Raw genomic sequence first — 18,642 nt, forward strand, 5'->3', positions numbered from 1 at the left:
TTACCCCCATCTCTGAAACTTAACCCCTATATAGGACATTGACCCCCCCCCCCCCCCCCCCCGGGACAGGGTGAGTTTATGTTACCCCTGGGGGCAATATGTCTTTCTACACAGCCATTCTCAATGTTTTCAAAGTAGTAGGCGTCATGATTCTCAGTATCATTATATGGCTGTATTCCTCTTTTGTTATGTACATAACAAAAGAGGAATACACCCTTGACCATTTTATTATTGTTTTGGTTTCGGCCAGGAATACAGACTGGTCAAATGGCCTAATCCATCAAAGTTATGAGTCATGTTTCGGGCTATACTGTAGGACTGGTAGGATTTCCCTGAATTCAAGTTCAGGGGGAACATGAAAGGAAGTGGACCTGTTGACCAATGGGAATTTAATATTGTATGACCCTTCCCACTTTCTCAAACTGTTGCCCACTGGCGTACCTATGGGGGGCAGGGGGCAGAGTGCCCCCCCCCTGACGGGCTCCAGGGGGGAAAAAAGAAAAAGGGGAAAGAAAAGAAAAGAAAGGAAAGGAAAGAAAAAGAAAAAAGGAAAAGGGAAGAAAAAAGGAAAGAAAGAGAAAAAAGGAAAAAAAGGAAAGAAAAAAGGAAGAAGAAGAGAAAAGAAAGAAAAAGGGAAAAGAAAAGGAAACGAATAAAAATGGGGAAATTTAAAAAAAAAAGACCATGGTCGTACGCACCAGGGGGGGGGGGGGCAGTTGACCCCAGATATTTTGAAAACGTACAGTTTTTTTCCTGAAAATGTAGTGTAGGCCTATACCAAATCCTTCAATTCTACTTTTGAAAATGCAAAAGTACCCTCTTGACCAGTTCGGTCGCTCGAACTCCCTTCACTCCTTTTGCTTTTGAGATTCTTCGAAAACTTTTAACGCATCTTTCCCCCTCCCCCACCAGAAAAATATTCCGCATACGGCCCTGAAAAATTAAAACAAATGAAAATAGGAAAATATAAGTGATATAACAAATTCGAAACTCTTCGCTGGCGCGAACTGCTTGCTAGCCTATTTTGTATTAAATGTTTTCACTTGCTCGTCCCCCTGAAAAAAGAAAAGGATTAGTATTGCCTAGAATACAATTGTGCCTGCCCCGACCTGCAACCATGGCAACAATAACACACAATACAGTGCGTCCCAGAAAAAGCGAAACCGAGAAGTATCGATGTTTTATCATAACTTAATCACAACCATAATGAATGAATGATACATATTTGGAAAGCTTAGAGTCTCTTCTTTCAGTTGATGCTACTCCGATGATGCATATTTCACGCATGAGTGATTAAAAGCAATTTGAAGGAAGGAAACCAAAAAGACATTTGGCGGGCGGTATCTGAATTTCGAAGAAAAATTCACATTTCTAGAAAGTTGAGTTTCTGCCCTTTCATATGACACCTCAATCAGGAAAAATGAGCGAGGAATAACAAAGTTCTGTTTGTTTAAAGTAGCCCTTACATGTTCATAATTTTAACAAACGAATTCGTTTTCACTGGGTGCTTGCCGTAGCAAAAAGCAGATTTGACAAAAGACTTAACTCCGTTTCGTTGGCAATCAGCCATGCATGAAGACTCTCGTCTACGGCTGATTGTCAATGAAACGGAGTTAAGTCTTTTGTTAATTTCGTTTATTGATACGGCAGGCAGCCAGTGAAAACGAATTCGTTTAATAAAATTATGGAAATGCAAGCACTACTTTAAACAAACAGAACTTTGTCATTCCTCGCTCATTTTTCCTGATTGAGGTGTCATATAAAAGGGCAGAAACTCAACTTTCTAGAAATGTGAATTTTTTCTCGAAATCTAGATACCGCCCGCCAAATGTCTTTCATATGGCTCCGTTTAGTCTCATTTCACAACGCCCCCTATCGTCAGAGCATGGTCAGATTCAGCAGCCTAACATGTTAGCCTATGGACGTTTTTTTTTAAAAATCGTTAAAAATTCATTTTTTGTTTAAACGAAAAGCACATCCACCCCGACGTACGTTATCACTAGCTCTTTCATTGGAGCCCTCATGTCTAATTGACTTTTGAAAGTTCACCCACCGTAATTTTTCAAAATAGGTTGCAAGCTCGTCATTGCCTATAAAACACATGTGAAACAAGTCTAACTTTGGACTCAGTTTACCAAGCGATTTGAAGATTATAGGTCGAGCACACGAAACATAAAAAGCATGAATTATCATAGATCACTTCTGCCTATTTCGTTTTGTCCATTTCATCCAACCCGGCCCCCACCGTAATTTTTCCATTTAGTAAAAGCAAACATTTTGCCGAGTTTAGCAAAAAACATGAATATTCATGAACGGTCAGACAATACAGCCTTTTAGTACGTAACGTATAGTGAATGGGAATGTGCGATGATCCGTGTAGGAGGTAGAGGTCAGTGGTTTGTGCTGGCAATGTTCACGCGAGCGAAAATGAGACAATCGGAGCAATATGTTGGTTTCCTTCCTTCAAATTGCTTTTAATCACTCATGCGTGAAATATGCATCATCTGAGTAGCATCACATGAAAGAGGAGACTCTAAGCTTTCCAAATATGTATCATTCATTAATTATAGTTGTGATTAAGTTATGATAGAACATCGATACTTCTCGGTTTCGTTTTTTTCTGGGACGCACTGTATGTAAATGTTGCTAAAAGAGACTAATTCATTTTTCTAGCTCGCTACACTCGCTCGCAAATAAAATGAATAGACATTGCTTTGGAAACAATTGTGCCCACCCTTGACCTGCAACAATATCATTAAAAATGGAAGAGTTTTTTCGCCCTCTCGCCAAAAAAGAATTGAATCGCGTTAAACGCGATTGCGTCCATCCTGACCTGCCCCAATAAAAACAAGTTTATTTATTAATTTCTATTAAAAGAGAATTTTTTGTTTTGCTTGCTCGCTATGCTCGCTCGCCAAAATGGAGTTGCCACCGCTAACGTGTCCGCCCCAACCTGCAACAACCAGTTAATAATTATGTACCAAACGTTATTCAAAGAAGTTTTGGTGTACTCGTGCTCGCCAAAACGGAATTAACATCACCTTAGACATGGTTGTGTAAGCCCTGCCCTGCAAAACAAAACAAAAAAACACAAAAAAATCTGAAATTTATGAACCAATTATCATTACAAAAATTTTGCTCGCTCGCCAAAATAGAAATAACACCGCTTTTAATAATCACGTCCTTGACATGGAACAATGAACCCAAGTTTAAATACCATATTTTCCCTATAAAAGAGAAGTGATTTTTTTGCTTGCTCGCTACGCTCGCTCGCAAAAATAGAAATAACACCGCTTTTAATAATCACGTCCCTGACATGGAACAATGAACCCAAGTTTTATGTACCATATTTTCCCTATAAAAGAGAAGTGATTTTTTTTTTCGCTCGCTACGCTCGCTAGCTCGTGGAATTATGTGCCCACCACTAACCTGCTACAATATCATTAAAAAGAGAAATGTAGGGGGTTGCCTGCCCACCAAAATGGGATTGACATTGCCTTAAACATGATTGTGCCCGCCCCCTACCTGCAACAATGAAACAAATTTTATATAGCAAATCATTGAGAGAAAGATGTATTTTCGCTCGCTAGCTAAAATGGGTATAAAATCACCCTAAACACAATATTGTTCCCGCGCACTGCATGGGACAATTGAACCAAGTTTAAGTGGCAATTATTAAAAAAGAAGTGATTTTTTTCTTGCTCGCTACACTCGTTTGCAAAGAAATGAAATTAACGTCGCTAACAAGTGAATGTTCCCACCCCTAACTTGCAACAATACCAGTTTATATACCAAACGTTACTTAAAGATTTTTTTTTTGCTCGCTCGCTCGCCAGAAGTGAAAATTAGCATCGCCTTTTTTGTTTGTTTCGGTCGCTTGCCCCCCCCCCCCCCTGACGGAGTACCCCAGGTACGCCACTGCTGTTGTCCAATAACATTTTAGGAAAGTCCTACACTGGTCCATGTATTGTAAATGTGGTATAAGTGCGTGTAAGGAGGAGAGCTCCTCAGAAGAATGATCGGCGAAGAATAATCGACGGAGAAGAGTTGACAAGAATAATTGTTTGAGTCGGGTTGAGAATCGAAATGTAGAACTCAGACTTTTAGAAGAATTGAGAAGAACTATATCAGTCAGATTGAGAATCAATACCGAGAATAGTGACAGATCGAGCCCAGAACTAAGAACTCAGATTCCGAAGCGGAATCAGAATGGGAACATTGTGATTACTGAGCAACACTAATACCCCATTCACAGTGGTTTTGAAATTTGTAGCGGCGTTGTAGCGGAGCGGCGACACCGCCATAACACCGCTACAAATGCATTCACAGTAGAAAAGTTATCCCGCTGCAGCAGCGGGATAAATATCATGTACCCATTCACGCTGCAGCGGGTGATTTTTATTACCTCCGTAACAAACACGTGTATGCATGGCTCATGACCCGCGAGTGACCCCGATATGACCGGAAATACTTGCTTGAAATTGCGCGGTAAACATGTCAAGTTGCTTTTTGTATCCTCGATCATATTACTTTTAAAAAAACTAGCATTTTTATTGCTTCCAGTCAGAATATTTAATTTTTTGAAGTGTGAAATATTTTTATTTGGATAATTATAATACCTACATAATAATAAAATCAATTTGAATCCACTGGTTACTTTATTTCTATTTCACTTTATGTTCCCCATTGCTGTAGAAAAGAGGTCAGTGATAGGTAAGTAAACAAATCACACGTGTTTGTCGCGGTGTTATAGCGGAGAGCCTTCACACTGAGTAAACACCGCGACAGCAGCGGGACTGTCCCGCTGCTGTAGCTAGGCGTCCCTAGCGATAGTTTGTGTCGGCGTTATCGCTAGGCGGTGTTATCCCGCGATAGTTTATAACGGGTCCGAGCCTTCACACTGAAGACAACACCGCGACAGCAGCGGGACAGTCCCGCTGCTGTCGCGGTGTTTGAGGCCACTGTGAATGGGGTATAAGACTCTAAATCAGAATACAACTACAAAGCATCGTTCTTCGCTAGTCGATATAAAGGGGTGTTGACGGCCACAGAATGCTGAACGAAACTTCATAAGTCAATGACAGAACTTCATTGATTCAACAAGTTGCAGTGACGGTGTTCGTGGTGATTGCCTAATCATCTGCTGGGCCCGTATTCAATAAACTTCTAAGACATTTTTCTTAAGTCTAAGAAAATGTCTAAGAATTTGTCTAGGTTAAGAAAGTTGCCTTAGCCGTATTCTAAACACGTAAAGCAGTTTGTCTTAGCCAAGACGAAAGATAAGACAAATTCTTAGACCCGATGACGTCATGTGGGAAAGTTGATGTGGTCGACTCGACTCGAGCGAATTAATTGCAACTCGATTTGCCTATGTAATTTGCGTGTTAAAATAAAAATCGCACCGCACGAAAATTATACACTAACATGTATGGGAGAGCGTAAGGGAGGAACGATGCTCACATAATTATTTCGGGATTGACCAACTGACACTAAAACAGTCTAGTCAAGACCACCTGAGGCTAGATCTAACATCCACTGTAGGCTTTTTATACTTTTCTGTCAAACAACTCCGAGGAGCCCAACCGGGCTTACTTATTATGTCGCAGCCGCAGGTCTGTGAGTATGAAGGGAGCGCCGTCGCTAGCCGGCCGACCAGCGCTAGCTAGCATTGGATTTGGAGCTACCCTTTCATTGTTTTACATCGTCTACTGTTATGATGGCCTAAAATTAATCAAATGGCTAAATGTAACTTTTATCAGACTCATACTATAACAAATTTTGTCTCACCTAATATTATGCCGATTGCACATTATTCCCTGTTTCCATACTTTAGCGCCAAAGACTAATAAAGTAAGAGACGGTTTCTTTATATACGACAGCCATGTCATGATTTAGTGTTATGCATACTTATGCTATACTACTCGTTTAGTTAAGTTGTGTACAAACAAACATACTAGTACAAGTACAAAGAGCCTATGGCGCTCCTGCGCGCTGCGCCGTCGACGCTGTATATTACGCGAAGCTTACGTTGTTATATAGGTCAACTGATAACCTGCGCTCGCGCTGCGCGCGCTGCATGCATTGTTTTTATTCCATTTGATCGAAACCCGAAGCGGTTGCTTGCAGCATCACTGAGCTGCCGGTGCCAAAGCCCCATTTAAGCATCCTCGTTGTAAAGTGTTGTACACTAATTATGATTTATAATAAGAGTCTTCTTGAGGCTGGATTTTGTAGAACTCAAATAAGAACAACTTGTTGTATTTATTAGATGTATGTGAAGCCGCATTACAATCTGCGGTAGCAATAATCATGGGCATATGATATAGGTCATTTGTTGAACATACATGTAGATATAAAATGATATCATATCACAATCCCTCTTCTCAATGAAAACTTAATTTCATATTTAGATCCATACTGTTTAAAATATCTTTTTAAAATTCTTTGCTTAAGAAATTAAACTTGTGCTAATATGAACTTACAATTTCGTCCCTTTCTTTGTTTGTTTGTTGTTGTTTTTTCACCAAAAACAATTTGAAAATTCTATCACATTTGTTTTTCATTTGAATGCGAATTGTTTGCTTATTTATCTAAAGTGTTTTGATCAGACTTCAGTTATCATCTTGCTTTATAATGCAATAAACTTAATTAATAAACAAAACATGACATATTCAATATGTCTCTTTAAATCTAACTACTCAAAACCTTGTAAACATTGTTAAAGAAAGCAAAAGACAACTATTATTTGAATTATCTCCAACCATATCAATATTTTACATATCGTATCTCTCTGGTTTCTTAATAGTACGACCTGATCTGGTGGTGTCTGGTTGGTGGTGATTCGATGGTGTGTCTGGTTTGCTTTGTGTTTGTTCTGTTTGTGCATTCTGCTGGTCGTGTACATCAGTATGTCTATCACTAGCATGTTGACGGTTTTGTTCCATGCTGTCCCTCTCTTGGGTTGGTTTGATGTGCCTACGATTTCGTCGCAGAGTGTAACCTGATGATGTCTCTACTTCATATGACCTTGGTTCTGGTCTCCTGTTTGTGATCTTTCCTCTGTCCCATCTACCAGTCTCTTGATTTTGGATTCTGACTTCTTGTCCTTTGTGTAGTGGGGGAAGGTTGGTAGCGTGCTTGTCGTCAAAGTATTTCTTCTGCTCATCCTGCCTGGTCTGCAGTCTCTGGTAGATGTCATCCTTTTGGGGTGACTGGTTCCGAATTCTGGTCGGTATGTTGGTTTGGATCTTCCTCCCCAGTAACAGCTCTGCTGGAGATGGTAGATGGCTGTCCAATGGAGTGGCTCTCAGGCATTGCAATGCCTTGTTGACGCCTATGTTATCTCTCTTAGCTTTCTTCATGGTGTTCTTGACAGTTTGTACTTGCCTCTCTATAAATCCATTGGATTGTGGATATCTCGGGCTTGAGGTTACATGTTGGAAATTCCAGTCTCTGGCAAACTCTACGAATATGGCACTATTGTATTGAGGTCCATTGTCGCTCATTAGTCTCTCGGGGGTTCCTTGTTCAGAGAAGATTTCCTTAAGCAGTCTGATGACAGCACTACTTGTTGCTTGCTGTGGTAACTGCTTTACAATTGGATACTTTGAGTATACGTCAGCAACAAGAAGGTACTCTCTTCCATCAAGTGTGAAGAGGTCAGTTGTGACAAATTGCCAAGGTCTGACAGGAATTTCATGTGGCTGCAGAGTCTCTGATGGCAGGGAGTTCCCATATTCTTGACATACAGAACATTTCCGTACCATCATCTCGATCTCCTGATTTATGCCATTCCAGAAGATACAGCTCTTTGCTCTCAGTTGGCATTTGATGATGCCTTGATGTCCCTCATGTAGCTTGTTCAGGTATTCCTTTGTCAGGCATTTGGGGATGACAATTCTTGAACCTTTCAGGATAATCCCGTCTTCAATGGACATCTCGTCCCTGTATGGCCAGTATTTGATCAGGCTTTTGTCAAGTTTACGCCTTTCTTCTGGCCATCCCTCTAGGATTACATCTCTCAGGATGCAAAGTTCACAGTCCTCTGATGTTGCGGTGCGGATCTCCAGTAGCTTTTTGTCTGAGAACATTACAAAGTCAACTTTCATGTGCATTTCAGGAGACTCAGGAGGCAGAGGATTGAGTCTTGACATGGCATCAGACAGAAGCATCTCCTTTCCAGGTTTATATTTCACTGTCATGTCATACCCTTGGAGTCTGAGCAGTAGTCTTTGTAGTCTTGGGGGTGCAGCTCCAAGGTTCTTGAGAGTGATCATCTCTAGTGGTTTGTGATCTGAGAGGATAGTGAAACTTCTGCTGAAGACGAACGTGTGAAACTTTTCACATGCGTAGACAACTGCTAGCATCTCTCTCTCAATGTTAGCGTATCGCTGCTCGGTGTCTGTGAGGGACTTTGAGGCAAACGCTATTGGTCTCCCTTCCTGTGTGAGGGCTGCTCCAACGCCTTTCATCGATGCATCTACTTCTAGGACAACAGGTTTCTTTGGATCAAAGTAAGCAAGTGTGGTCTCCTTGCAGATCATCTCTTTGATGGTCTCAAACACCTTCTGATGTGATTCAGTCCAGCTATATATCACATCTTTCTTCACAAGTTCCCGAAGTGGTGCAGTCAGTGAGGCAAGTCTTGGAATGAATGGTGACATGTAGGTCACAATGCCTAGGAACTCTCGGAGTTCTGTCACGTTCTGTGGTGCGTTCAGGGCTGATATGGCTGCTGTCTTCTGTGGGTCTGGTTGCACGCCATCTTTGCTGAAGACAAGGCCATAGAATCTCACTCGGTCTTGCTTGATGTGGCATTTGTTCCAGTTCAGGACGAGTCCATGCTCCTTTGCGACGCGCATCAGATTGTGTAAGTTGGCGTCATGTTCCACTGCCGTCTTTCCTACGACTGCTATGTCATCGGCCATTCCTATGACTCCAGGACATTTCTCCAGTATTTGATTCATTCGTTGCTGGAACACGTCCTGAGAAACACACAAGCCAAAAGGTAGTCTTTTGAAACGGTAACGACCAAAGGGACTATTGAAGGTCGTCAAATGGCTTGATTCTTCATCTAGCTGTATAGCCCAATATCCATGTCTGGCGTCCAGGGTACTGAACACTGTTGCTCCTTCAAACTGGTGTCGGACTTCTTCAATGGTTGGCATCGGCATATGGCTTCTCTTGATTGCCTTATTTAAGTCTTTTGGGTCAAGGCAAATTCTCCATCTTCCATTGGGCTTCTGGGTGTATGCCAAGCTTGATACCCAGTCTGTTGGCTTAGTGACACTTTCTATCACTTCAAGACTCTCCATCTCATCAAGTTCTTTCTTGATGTCATCCTTTATGCCTATCGGGCATCGTCGAACTGCATGTATCACAGGAGCCGCATCTTTGTCGATCACGATGTGGTATTTCCCATCAAATTTTCCGATTCCATCAAATCTATCGGGATACAAAGTCTTCAAATGCTCTCTATCTTTGATGGGACTATCATGGCTCTCCATCAGACTGCAATTCAAGACTACTAATCCTAGATCCAGGCACAACTCAAGTCCAAGGATGGCCGGTCTTTGAGTCTTCACCACAAAGAATTCTCCATTTGCTTGTCTGTCCTGGTGGTTACAGCTCAGCGTATGTAGGCCTACTTGTGGAATAACACTCTTTTCACCATAGCCTGTTATCGTTATCGGTGACTTTCTTAGCTTTCCTGTGATAGGTTCCCCATTAGAGTCCACGCGATCAGGGTACATCTTCTGATAAATGCGTAATGGAAGAATGTTCCCTTCAGATCCTGTGTCAACTTTGGCTTTTAGGGTTGCTGGTCCTCTTCCGATCTCAACTCCGATCACAGCGAAGGCTTCGTTCTTTCTGATCTGGTCTACACAGATGGTCTCAAACCGCATGTCGTCAGTTTCTTCTGTTTCTTCCTCTTCTTTCATCTCATGGAGTCTCTTTGATCTCTGTGCTTGCGACCTTTTCGGATATGTCTTTGTAGCTTCTTGTTTCCTTTGCCACTGCTGTTTAGATTCTTGTTCCTGTTTCTTCAGTCGGCAGCATTTCTCCCAGTGATTCATTTTATCACAGTTTCTGCATTTGGTGCCATAAGCAGGGCACTTCCTCGGTGGATGGTTCAGTCCACAGAATGAGCACTGTTTCTTCCTTTGGATATGTTGCTTCGTCATATCAACGTTGACGGCTTGACCATGAAGGAGTCTCATATCCGCCTCAGTTGCCTCCTGGGTTCTGGCGATGTCCAAAGCTGTATTTAACGTCAGTTTCTCATCCTTGGCCAACAATGTTTGCTGTACCTTCTTGCTTGAGGTGCCAATGACGATCTGTTCTATGAGGCGACCTTCAAGTTCAATGTCCGCAAACTTGCATTTTTGTGCTTGTATTTTGCATCTGGCCATGAAGTCGTCTATGGCTTCGGCTGGTTCCTGTGCCAATTTCTGCAGCTGAAATCTTGCCAGACGGAAATTGGTCTTTGGTTCGAAATGTTTTATGAAAGCTTCGAAGACCTCAGCTGGGGTCTTGAAGTCCTTTTCCCAGGATTTGTGAATCCTGATACCCTCTTGACCCAGCCACAACAGGATGTATGTACATTTCTCTTGGTCAGACTTCTTGTTAAGCGGCCCTGAAAATATCAACTCACAATAGTATTGAAAATTTCTAAATTCAGTCGGCAAATCTTTGGATGCCCAATCCATGCAGGGAGGGTTGATTCCTGTCATCTCTCCCATGTTGTTTGTTTGTGTGTGTGACTTTGTAACAGCCAATAAAATCTAATATAGCCTAGAAGTCTAAGTCACATAAAAAAAAAAAACTACTACTATATATTCAGCCTTATACATAAAGGAGTAAGGTCATATAGTGTGCCTTATCCTAATATACAAATAGGAGTAGATCTAGGGTTACATTAAAATTCACACCCTATCCTGTGTTATCAATACTGCAATGAGACAAAATATCTATGGCATTCGTTATACTGCATCGCAACAAACATCATCAATAATACAATTCCAAAGCAATTTATTCCTTTGCCAGTCCAACTCTTCCATGTCTCTATTAAATATAAGCCGGTCCTTCAATACTATCCATGGATTTACTCACATTAAATGATCCTGGTCAGGTTGGTGATTCAACTATTCTATTCAAACATGTGCAAATAATGAATTCAGCAAAGCGTCCATTATTTCAAAATGTTGAATCTTGATTAATATCTAGTGTCTCTCAGTTCAAGTTCATATCTTATTCCACGGAGATCTGTATTCCCAGGTTTCACTCTCATATAGGTCTAGTATAGTATGTATGTAGGTGTCGATCGAGGTGTCCAGCTCCAGCGACGTCGTCGATCCTCCCGATGAGCTCCGAGTCCGTGTGGCTCAGTTCCAAACCAAAATGCAGGGCTGGGACGAGTATAGCGCCCTAGCTGTACTGTACTGTTCCCGGTCCCGGTCGAGCCTCTAGGCTCTGCTCCTGACGAGCCTCTAGGCTCTGGTTCTGCCTCCGCATCAAGCTGGTCCTGAATGTAGGGCAAATAATCACTTCTCGATCAGTGCTGTGCTATCGGACGGTAGGCTCACTCGGTCTCAGTTCGTATGGGGTTTAAAATCTCATATTTGCGACTCACCAAATAATCAGTGTCGTTTTCTGCAGTACTCAAACGTCCCTCAAATATATCGCTGACCTGTTCAGAGCTTCACCTTTCTCAGTTCAAAATTCATCTCAGCGGAGTCTCAGTCCAAAATCGTTGTAGAGGAAAACTAACTTGCTCAAATCGCGAAGTTTCCGTCATTCACAATGTAAACAATCGACTCACACTGTTCAGTTCAAAATTCCTCCGCGGTTAGCGCGCGTAATTTTTCGTACGTGCTAGTCAGTTCCATACCGCATATACACACGAGCCAAATTAGCACAGGGGGTCGATGCGCGTAAACGAAATCCCAACCTAGGCCTGGCCGGTAAACGGTGCTTAAATTGTCCATAAAATCCAAATCCGGGCTCCACCTGCACTCAAAATGGTCTAGCAAAGTCCTGGCACCGCTGCCACCATGTAAAGTGTTGTACACTAATTATGATTTATAATAAGAGTCTTCTTGAGGCTGGATTTTGTAGAACTCAAATAAGAACAACTTGTTGTATTTATTAGATGTATGTGAAGCCGCATTACAATCTGCGGTAGCAATAATCATGGGCATATGATATAGGTCATTTGTTGAACATACATGTAGATATAAAATGATATCATATCACACTCGTAGTATGCTTAAATATAGGGTAGATTTCTTACTTATCTTAGATATCTCGATTGTATTAGAATACGACATGCTACTTAAGTCATTTTTCTTAGATAAAATCTAAGAATCCTTCTTAATCTTAAGGCAAATTTCTTAAGTCCCCATTGCTGTTATAGAATACGATTGGCTAAGATTTTTTCTTAGCCAAAATTTAAGAAAAAAGTACTTAGATTTCAAGCTTAAGAAGTTTATTGAATACGGGCCCAGAAGCATGACTGACGTAGCTAGGGAGTTGCAACTGGACATCCAGAGGACAACAACCACGATCGCACTTCGAATCGGATCCAGTTCGTTGTTGAACTTTTAGAGAGCTCTCGCGCGCACCCCCTCGCTTGATTTAAGTAGCGGTACCGTGAGTAGATTTAAAATGAGATTGATATTTTGCTGTTTGATTTGTTGTTGATGATGATGAATGTTATACTTATATATTTTTTAAAGGACCATGTATTAAGTAAATATAATTATACTTCCTATCGACAATTATTTAAAAGTCTACTTACCTCAAAATAAGACGTGAGAATGTGTGGTGGTCTATGTGAGTAAAGCCAGTCAATCCTTTGATAATTATTATTACCTGAACCCTGGCATAATAATTTAAAAGTGGTTTCCCCTGCCACTATGCCACGGGTTACATATCAATAGTCATATCTATCAATAATTCTATAAATTCAAATTATGAAGTCATTGACAGTTCCATATTATCTTTTGGATATATAGGCTTGTGCAATGCTGGATTAAGAACAATGACTAAACTTCTAGACAAGGAAACATATTTCAGTAAATACATAGGACTGCTACAAAGCTACTGAACCGCAGTGCAGTGCACAGCGCAAGTTGAGCAATGCAGATGACGTATCATGACGTCATATAATCATGTTTATTCATGTTCATACGCTACCATAGAGATATATACTTAGTATATTAGTTCAACTCCGCTTCTGCATCCGTCTAGCCATGGGGAGATTTTGGAGGGTCAAAAGTGCACACTGCTTCCACTTTTCATGTATTAGCCTATGAAGACGACACATTTTTAGTGCACCAGCGAAATGGGGATTTTGGACTGCGCGTAGCGCGCAAAATATTTAAATTAAAATTTTGAATATTCATGACTCTTTTCCACTTATTAGCATATTATCGCAATGAAAAAAAGACAATGCGCATGCGTTACTATATCGACATAATCCTTAATTGGGCTAGCCTTTGGACAAGGCCTCGCGCGCTGCTTGTCTGCCGAGCAGGGTCTGAAAATAGACTAACGCTGGACCGAGCCGCTTCAGCGGCTTGGCCTTTGCTAAATTGCGGAGCTCATCATTATGTGCATATGCATGAGGGTCTTACATATACAGCAGCTAGTGATGATCGTGGCCAATCCTAATTGTTTTAACCGCGCGGTGTTTAAAATGGTAGGCAATCTTTTGGAACCTGTAGAGGTTTGCGCACGTCACTACGAAATAAAGGAAATGTTGACGCCCCCTAATGAATATGCATTATGCTTGTGCCGACACGGCGTGTGTACTGTCCGTACACGCTGTGCATGCATATCTATCTAGGCTATGACAGCACATCTGCACTACTGATTCAAGCAAGAGAATATATGTATTTCACTACACTTGTATTGTTTTGAATACATTAATTGCATCTATACTTGCATCAATTAAGTTAGTGCATTTCTAAATTTGTATTGTACTGTTGTGACTTCATACTTGCATCAATATAAGTTGTTGCATCTAACCTGTTCCAAACTGCATTTTGCGTGTCCCAAATTTATATCTTTGTCATGGTTGCATTGTTTGCATCAATCAAGTTATTGCATTGTACATGTTCCAAGCTGCATTCTACGTGTTTCAAAATTTCTATCTTTCGGTAATTGTATTGTTTTGACTACACACTCCAATTATTTAAGTTATTGCATTGTATATGTTCCAAGCTGCATTCTACGTGTACCAAAATTTCTATCTTTGGGAAATTGTGTTGTTTTGCCTACACACTCCAATCATATCCAAATTATTGCATTGTACATGTTCCAAGCTGCATTCTACGTGTTCCAAATTTTCTATCTTTGGGTAATTGTATTGTTTTGCCTACACACTCCATCATTCAAATTATTGCATTGTACATGTTCCAAGCTGCATTCTACGTGTTCCAAATATATCTTTGGGTAATTGTATTATTTTGACTACACACTCCCATTATTTAAGTTATTGCATTGTATATGTTCCAAGCTGCATTCTACGTGTACCAAAATTTCTATCTTTGGGTAATTGTATTGTTTTGCCTACACACTCCCATCATCCAAATTATTGCATTGTACATGTTCCAAGCTGCATTCTACGTGTTCCAAATATATCTTTAAGTAATTGTATTATTTTGACTACACACTCCCATTATTTAAGTTATTGCATTGTATATGTTCCAAGCTGCATTCTACGTGTACCAAAATTTCTATCTTTAGGGGATAATATTGTTTTGCCTACACACTCCCATCATCCAAATTATTGCATTGTACATGTTCCAAGCTGCATTCTACGTGTACTAAAATTTCTATCTTTGGGTAATTGTATTGTTTTGACTTCACACTCCCATTATTCAAATTATTGCATTGTACATGTTCCAAGCTGCATTCTACGTGTTCCAAATTTTCTATCTTTGGGTAATTGTATTGTTTTGCCTACACACTCCATCATTCAAATTATTGCATTGTACATGTTCCAAGCTGCATTCTACGTGTTCCAAATATATCTTTGGGTAATTGTATTATTTTGACTACACACTCCCATTATTTAAGTTATTGCATTGTATATGTTCCAAGCTGCATTCTACGTGTACCAAAATTTCTATCTTTGGGTAATTGTATTGTTTTGCCTACACACTCCCATCATCCAAATTATTGCATTGTACATGTTCCAAGCTGCATTCTACGTGTTCCAAATATATCTTTTAGTAATTGTATTATTTTGACTACACACTCCCATTATTTAAGTTATTGCATTGTATATGTTCCAAGCTGCATTCTACGTGTACCAAAATTTCTATCTTTGGGTAATTGTATTGTTTTGACTTCACACTCCCATTATTTAAGTTATTGCATTGTATATGTTCCAAGCTGCATTCTACGTGTACCAAAATTTCTATCTTTAGGGGATAATATTGTTTTGCCTACACTCTCCCATCAATCAAATTATTGAATTGTACATGTTCCAAGCTGCATTCTACGTGTTCCAAATATATCTTTAAGTAATTGTATTATTTTGACTACACACTCCCATTATTTAAGTTATTGCATTGTATATGTTCCAAGCTGCATTCTACGTGTACCAAAATTTCTATCTTTGGGTAATTGTATTGTTTTGACTTCACACTCCCATTATTTAAGTTATTGCATTGTATATGTTCCAAGCTGCATTCTACGTGTACCAAAATTTCTATCTTTGGGTAATTGTGTTGTTTTGCCTACACACTCCAATCATATCCAAATTATTGCATTGTACATGTTCCAAGCTGCATTCTACGTGTTCCAAATTTTCTATCTTTGGGTAATTGTATTGTTTTGCCTACACACTCCATCATTCAAATTATTGCATTGTACATGTTCCGAGCTGCATTCTACGTGTTCCAAATATATCTTTGGGTAATTGTATTATTTTGACTACACACTCCCATTATTTAAGTTATTGCATTGTATATGTTCCAAGCTGCATTCTACGTGTACCAAAATTTCTATCTTTGGGTAATTGTATTGTTTTGCCTACACACTCCCATCATCCAAATTATTGCATTGTACATGTTCCAAGCTGCATTCTACGTGTTCCAAATATATCTTTAAGTAATTGTATTATTTTGACTACACACTCCCATTATTTAAGTTATTGCATTGTATATGTTCCAAGCTGCATTCTACGTGTACCAAAATTTCTATCTTTAGGGGATAATATTGTTTTGCCTACACACTCCCATCATCCAAATTATTGCATTGTACATGTTCCAAGCTGCATTCTACGTGTACTAAAATTTCTATCTTTGGGTAATTGTATTGTTTTGACTTCACACTCCCATTATTCAAATTATTGCATTGTACATGTTCCAAGCTGCATTCTACGTGTACTAAAATTTCTATCTTTAGGGGATAATATTGTTTTGCCTACACTCTCCCATCAATCAAATTATTGCATTGTACATGTTCCAAGCTGCATTCTACGTGTTCCAAATATATCTTTAAGTAATTGTATTATTTTGACTACACACTCCCATTATTTAAGTTATTGCATTGTATATGTTCCAAGCTGCATTCTACGTGTACCAAAATTTCTATCTTTGGGTAATTGTATTGTTTTGACTTCACACTCCCATTATTTAAGTTATTGCATTGTATATGTTCCAAGCTGCATTCTACGTGTACCAAAATTTCTATCTTTAGGGGATAATATTGTTTTGCCTACACTCTCCCATCAATCAAATTATTGCATTGTACATGTTCCAAGCTGCATTCTACGTGTTCCAAATATATCTTTAAGTAATTGTATTATTTTGACTACACACTCCCATTATTTAAGTTATTGCATTGTATATGTTCCAAGCTGCATTCTACGTGTACCAAAATTTCTATCTTTGGGTAATTGTATTGTTTTGACTTCACACTCCCATTATTTAAGTTATTGCATTGTATATGTTCCAAGCTGCATTCTACGTGTTCCAAAATTTCTATCTTTGGGTAATTGTATTGTTTTGCCTACACACTCCCATCATCCAAATTATTGCATTGTACATGTTTCAAGCTGCATTCTACGTGTTCCAAAATTTCTATCTTTAGGGGATAATATTGTTTTCCCTTGTTTTTCATTTTAACCTACGCATAGTGGTTCGCACGATCAGCTGGTCGGAATTGTTATTGTACAACACTCGAATCTGTGTACGTGTGAAAATGATGCGTATATGGAGCTTTGAATTTGCAGGGCTAGCTGCTGAGCTAGCTGCATGCAAGTGAATTAAAATAATGAAAAGGACATCAAATTCTGGTAATTCTGCTTAGGTCTACAATGTAATAGATGTGCAAAAAAGGGTAGATATCTTCTATGCAGTACATTCTGCATGGTTCCTGTGCAAGAGTTTTCCTAGCTATTTCTTATACTGAATATATCATTTTATTGTGTGTGACAAGTTTGGTTCACATTCCTTCATTAAAGAAATAAGAGGTGAAACGATAACTTCAATGGACAGTGCAGTGCGGTGTGAGTAGTACCTCCCGGCCCCCGAACTCTGGGCAGCTTCGGGAGTAGACGCCGATGGGGATGGTGTGCTGGCAGCGACTGTGGTCGTCCGCACAAAGAAGTCCTTGCACAGTGAAATGGCTTGAAAATCGCAGATTTGCCATAACCCGTTGGAAGATTAACAAATACATCTTCCCCTTTCACTGCTGATTTTATAGCTTTTGATTGTAACTCCTTAAAAGATGATAATTTCAACCTTTCGACCGCATATATTCAAGGCTCTTTGATAAGAGATCTCCTTCGTCGTTCTGTAACCGCTCAAAAATGTATTCATGATTATACATGTTGATAATGAATATGCATGAAGTTTTCTCGAATCGTCTACTCTGATTGGTGCGTCGGATTGGAAGGGGCAGTTTGGCCGGTTTTCTGGGTAAGATACTTTGCATCTAATTATCTCCTGATTCGGGAGCGGAAATATAATACAAAACAAAAGAAATAAACTACAACAACCACTTAGGTTAGTAAAGGCCGAGCTGCTGACGCACCTCGTCCCACAGATCACAGTCGTCGCGCGATTAGTCTATGTATTCAGGCGCGTTTAGGGAAATACAGCACGAGTGCCTTGACTAAAGGCTATAATTGGGCCGGATAAATGTAGAACAAAGGTCATGCAGAGTTGTGGAGGTGTGTGTGTTGGGGGGGGGGGGGAGGGGGGGGGGGGGTAATAAACTTTTAAATAGTTGACTTAGTTAGGGCCACAAACTTCACTGTCACCAGGATGGAAAGTACATTTTTAAAAATTCAGTTCAGTTAAAAGGCAAAAATAATGACCCCATTTCACTGTTGTACCTCAATTCATTTTTTACCCCTTTTTTTTGTTTGTTTATTAACTTAAATAGTTTTTAAATCAGAAAAACTGCACTGATCATTTAGCCGACTTAACAAGTGATATATTAATATTTTAAGTGTCCAAATAATGAATCATTCTCACCTCGACTTCAATGTTCTTCATATTGTGCCCCATCCCCAATGAAATTTAAATTTTTGCATTCGTCGTCACTGATTTTGGGGAAATTTGCCCCCTCCCCCCCCCCCCAACAGTAACATTTTCAATACAGGGACCCCTTCCAATATTG

At 39.9% G+C, this 18,642-nt stretch overlaps 1 protein-coding gene across 1 annotated transcript; it reads right to left on the reverse strand.

Annotated features, from left to right (window-relative positions):
* Positions 1 to 6,773: 6,773 nt before the first annotated feature.
* On the reverse strand, positions 6,774 to 11,514 carry LOC115923292 (uncharacterized protein K02A2.6-like). The gene is made up of 2 exons (XM_030983729.1): positions 11,433 to 11,514; positions 6,774 to 10,636 (listed from the first exon to the last, which is right to left on the reverse strand). The coding sequence occupies exons 1-2, from the start codon at positions 11,512 to 11,514 to the stop codon at positions 6,774 to 6,776; spliced, it is 3,945 nt and encodes a 1,314-aa protein (XP_030839589.1).
* Between the last annotated feature and the right edge of the window lie 7,128 nt (positions 11,515 to 18,642).

This window comes from Strongylocentrotus purpuratus, unplaced genomic scaffold, assembly GCF_000002235.5.
Source record: "Strongylocentrotus purpuratus isolate Spur 01 unplaced genomic scaffold, Spur_5.0 spur5_scaffold_13, whole genome shotgun sequence".
NCBI classification, from domain to species: Eukaryota; Metazoa; Echinodermata; class Echinoidea; order Camarodonta; family Strongylocentrotidae; genus Strongylocentrotus; species Strongylocentrotus purpuratus.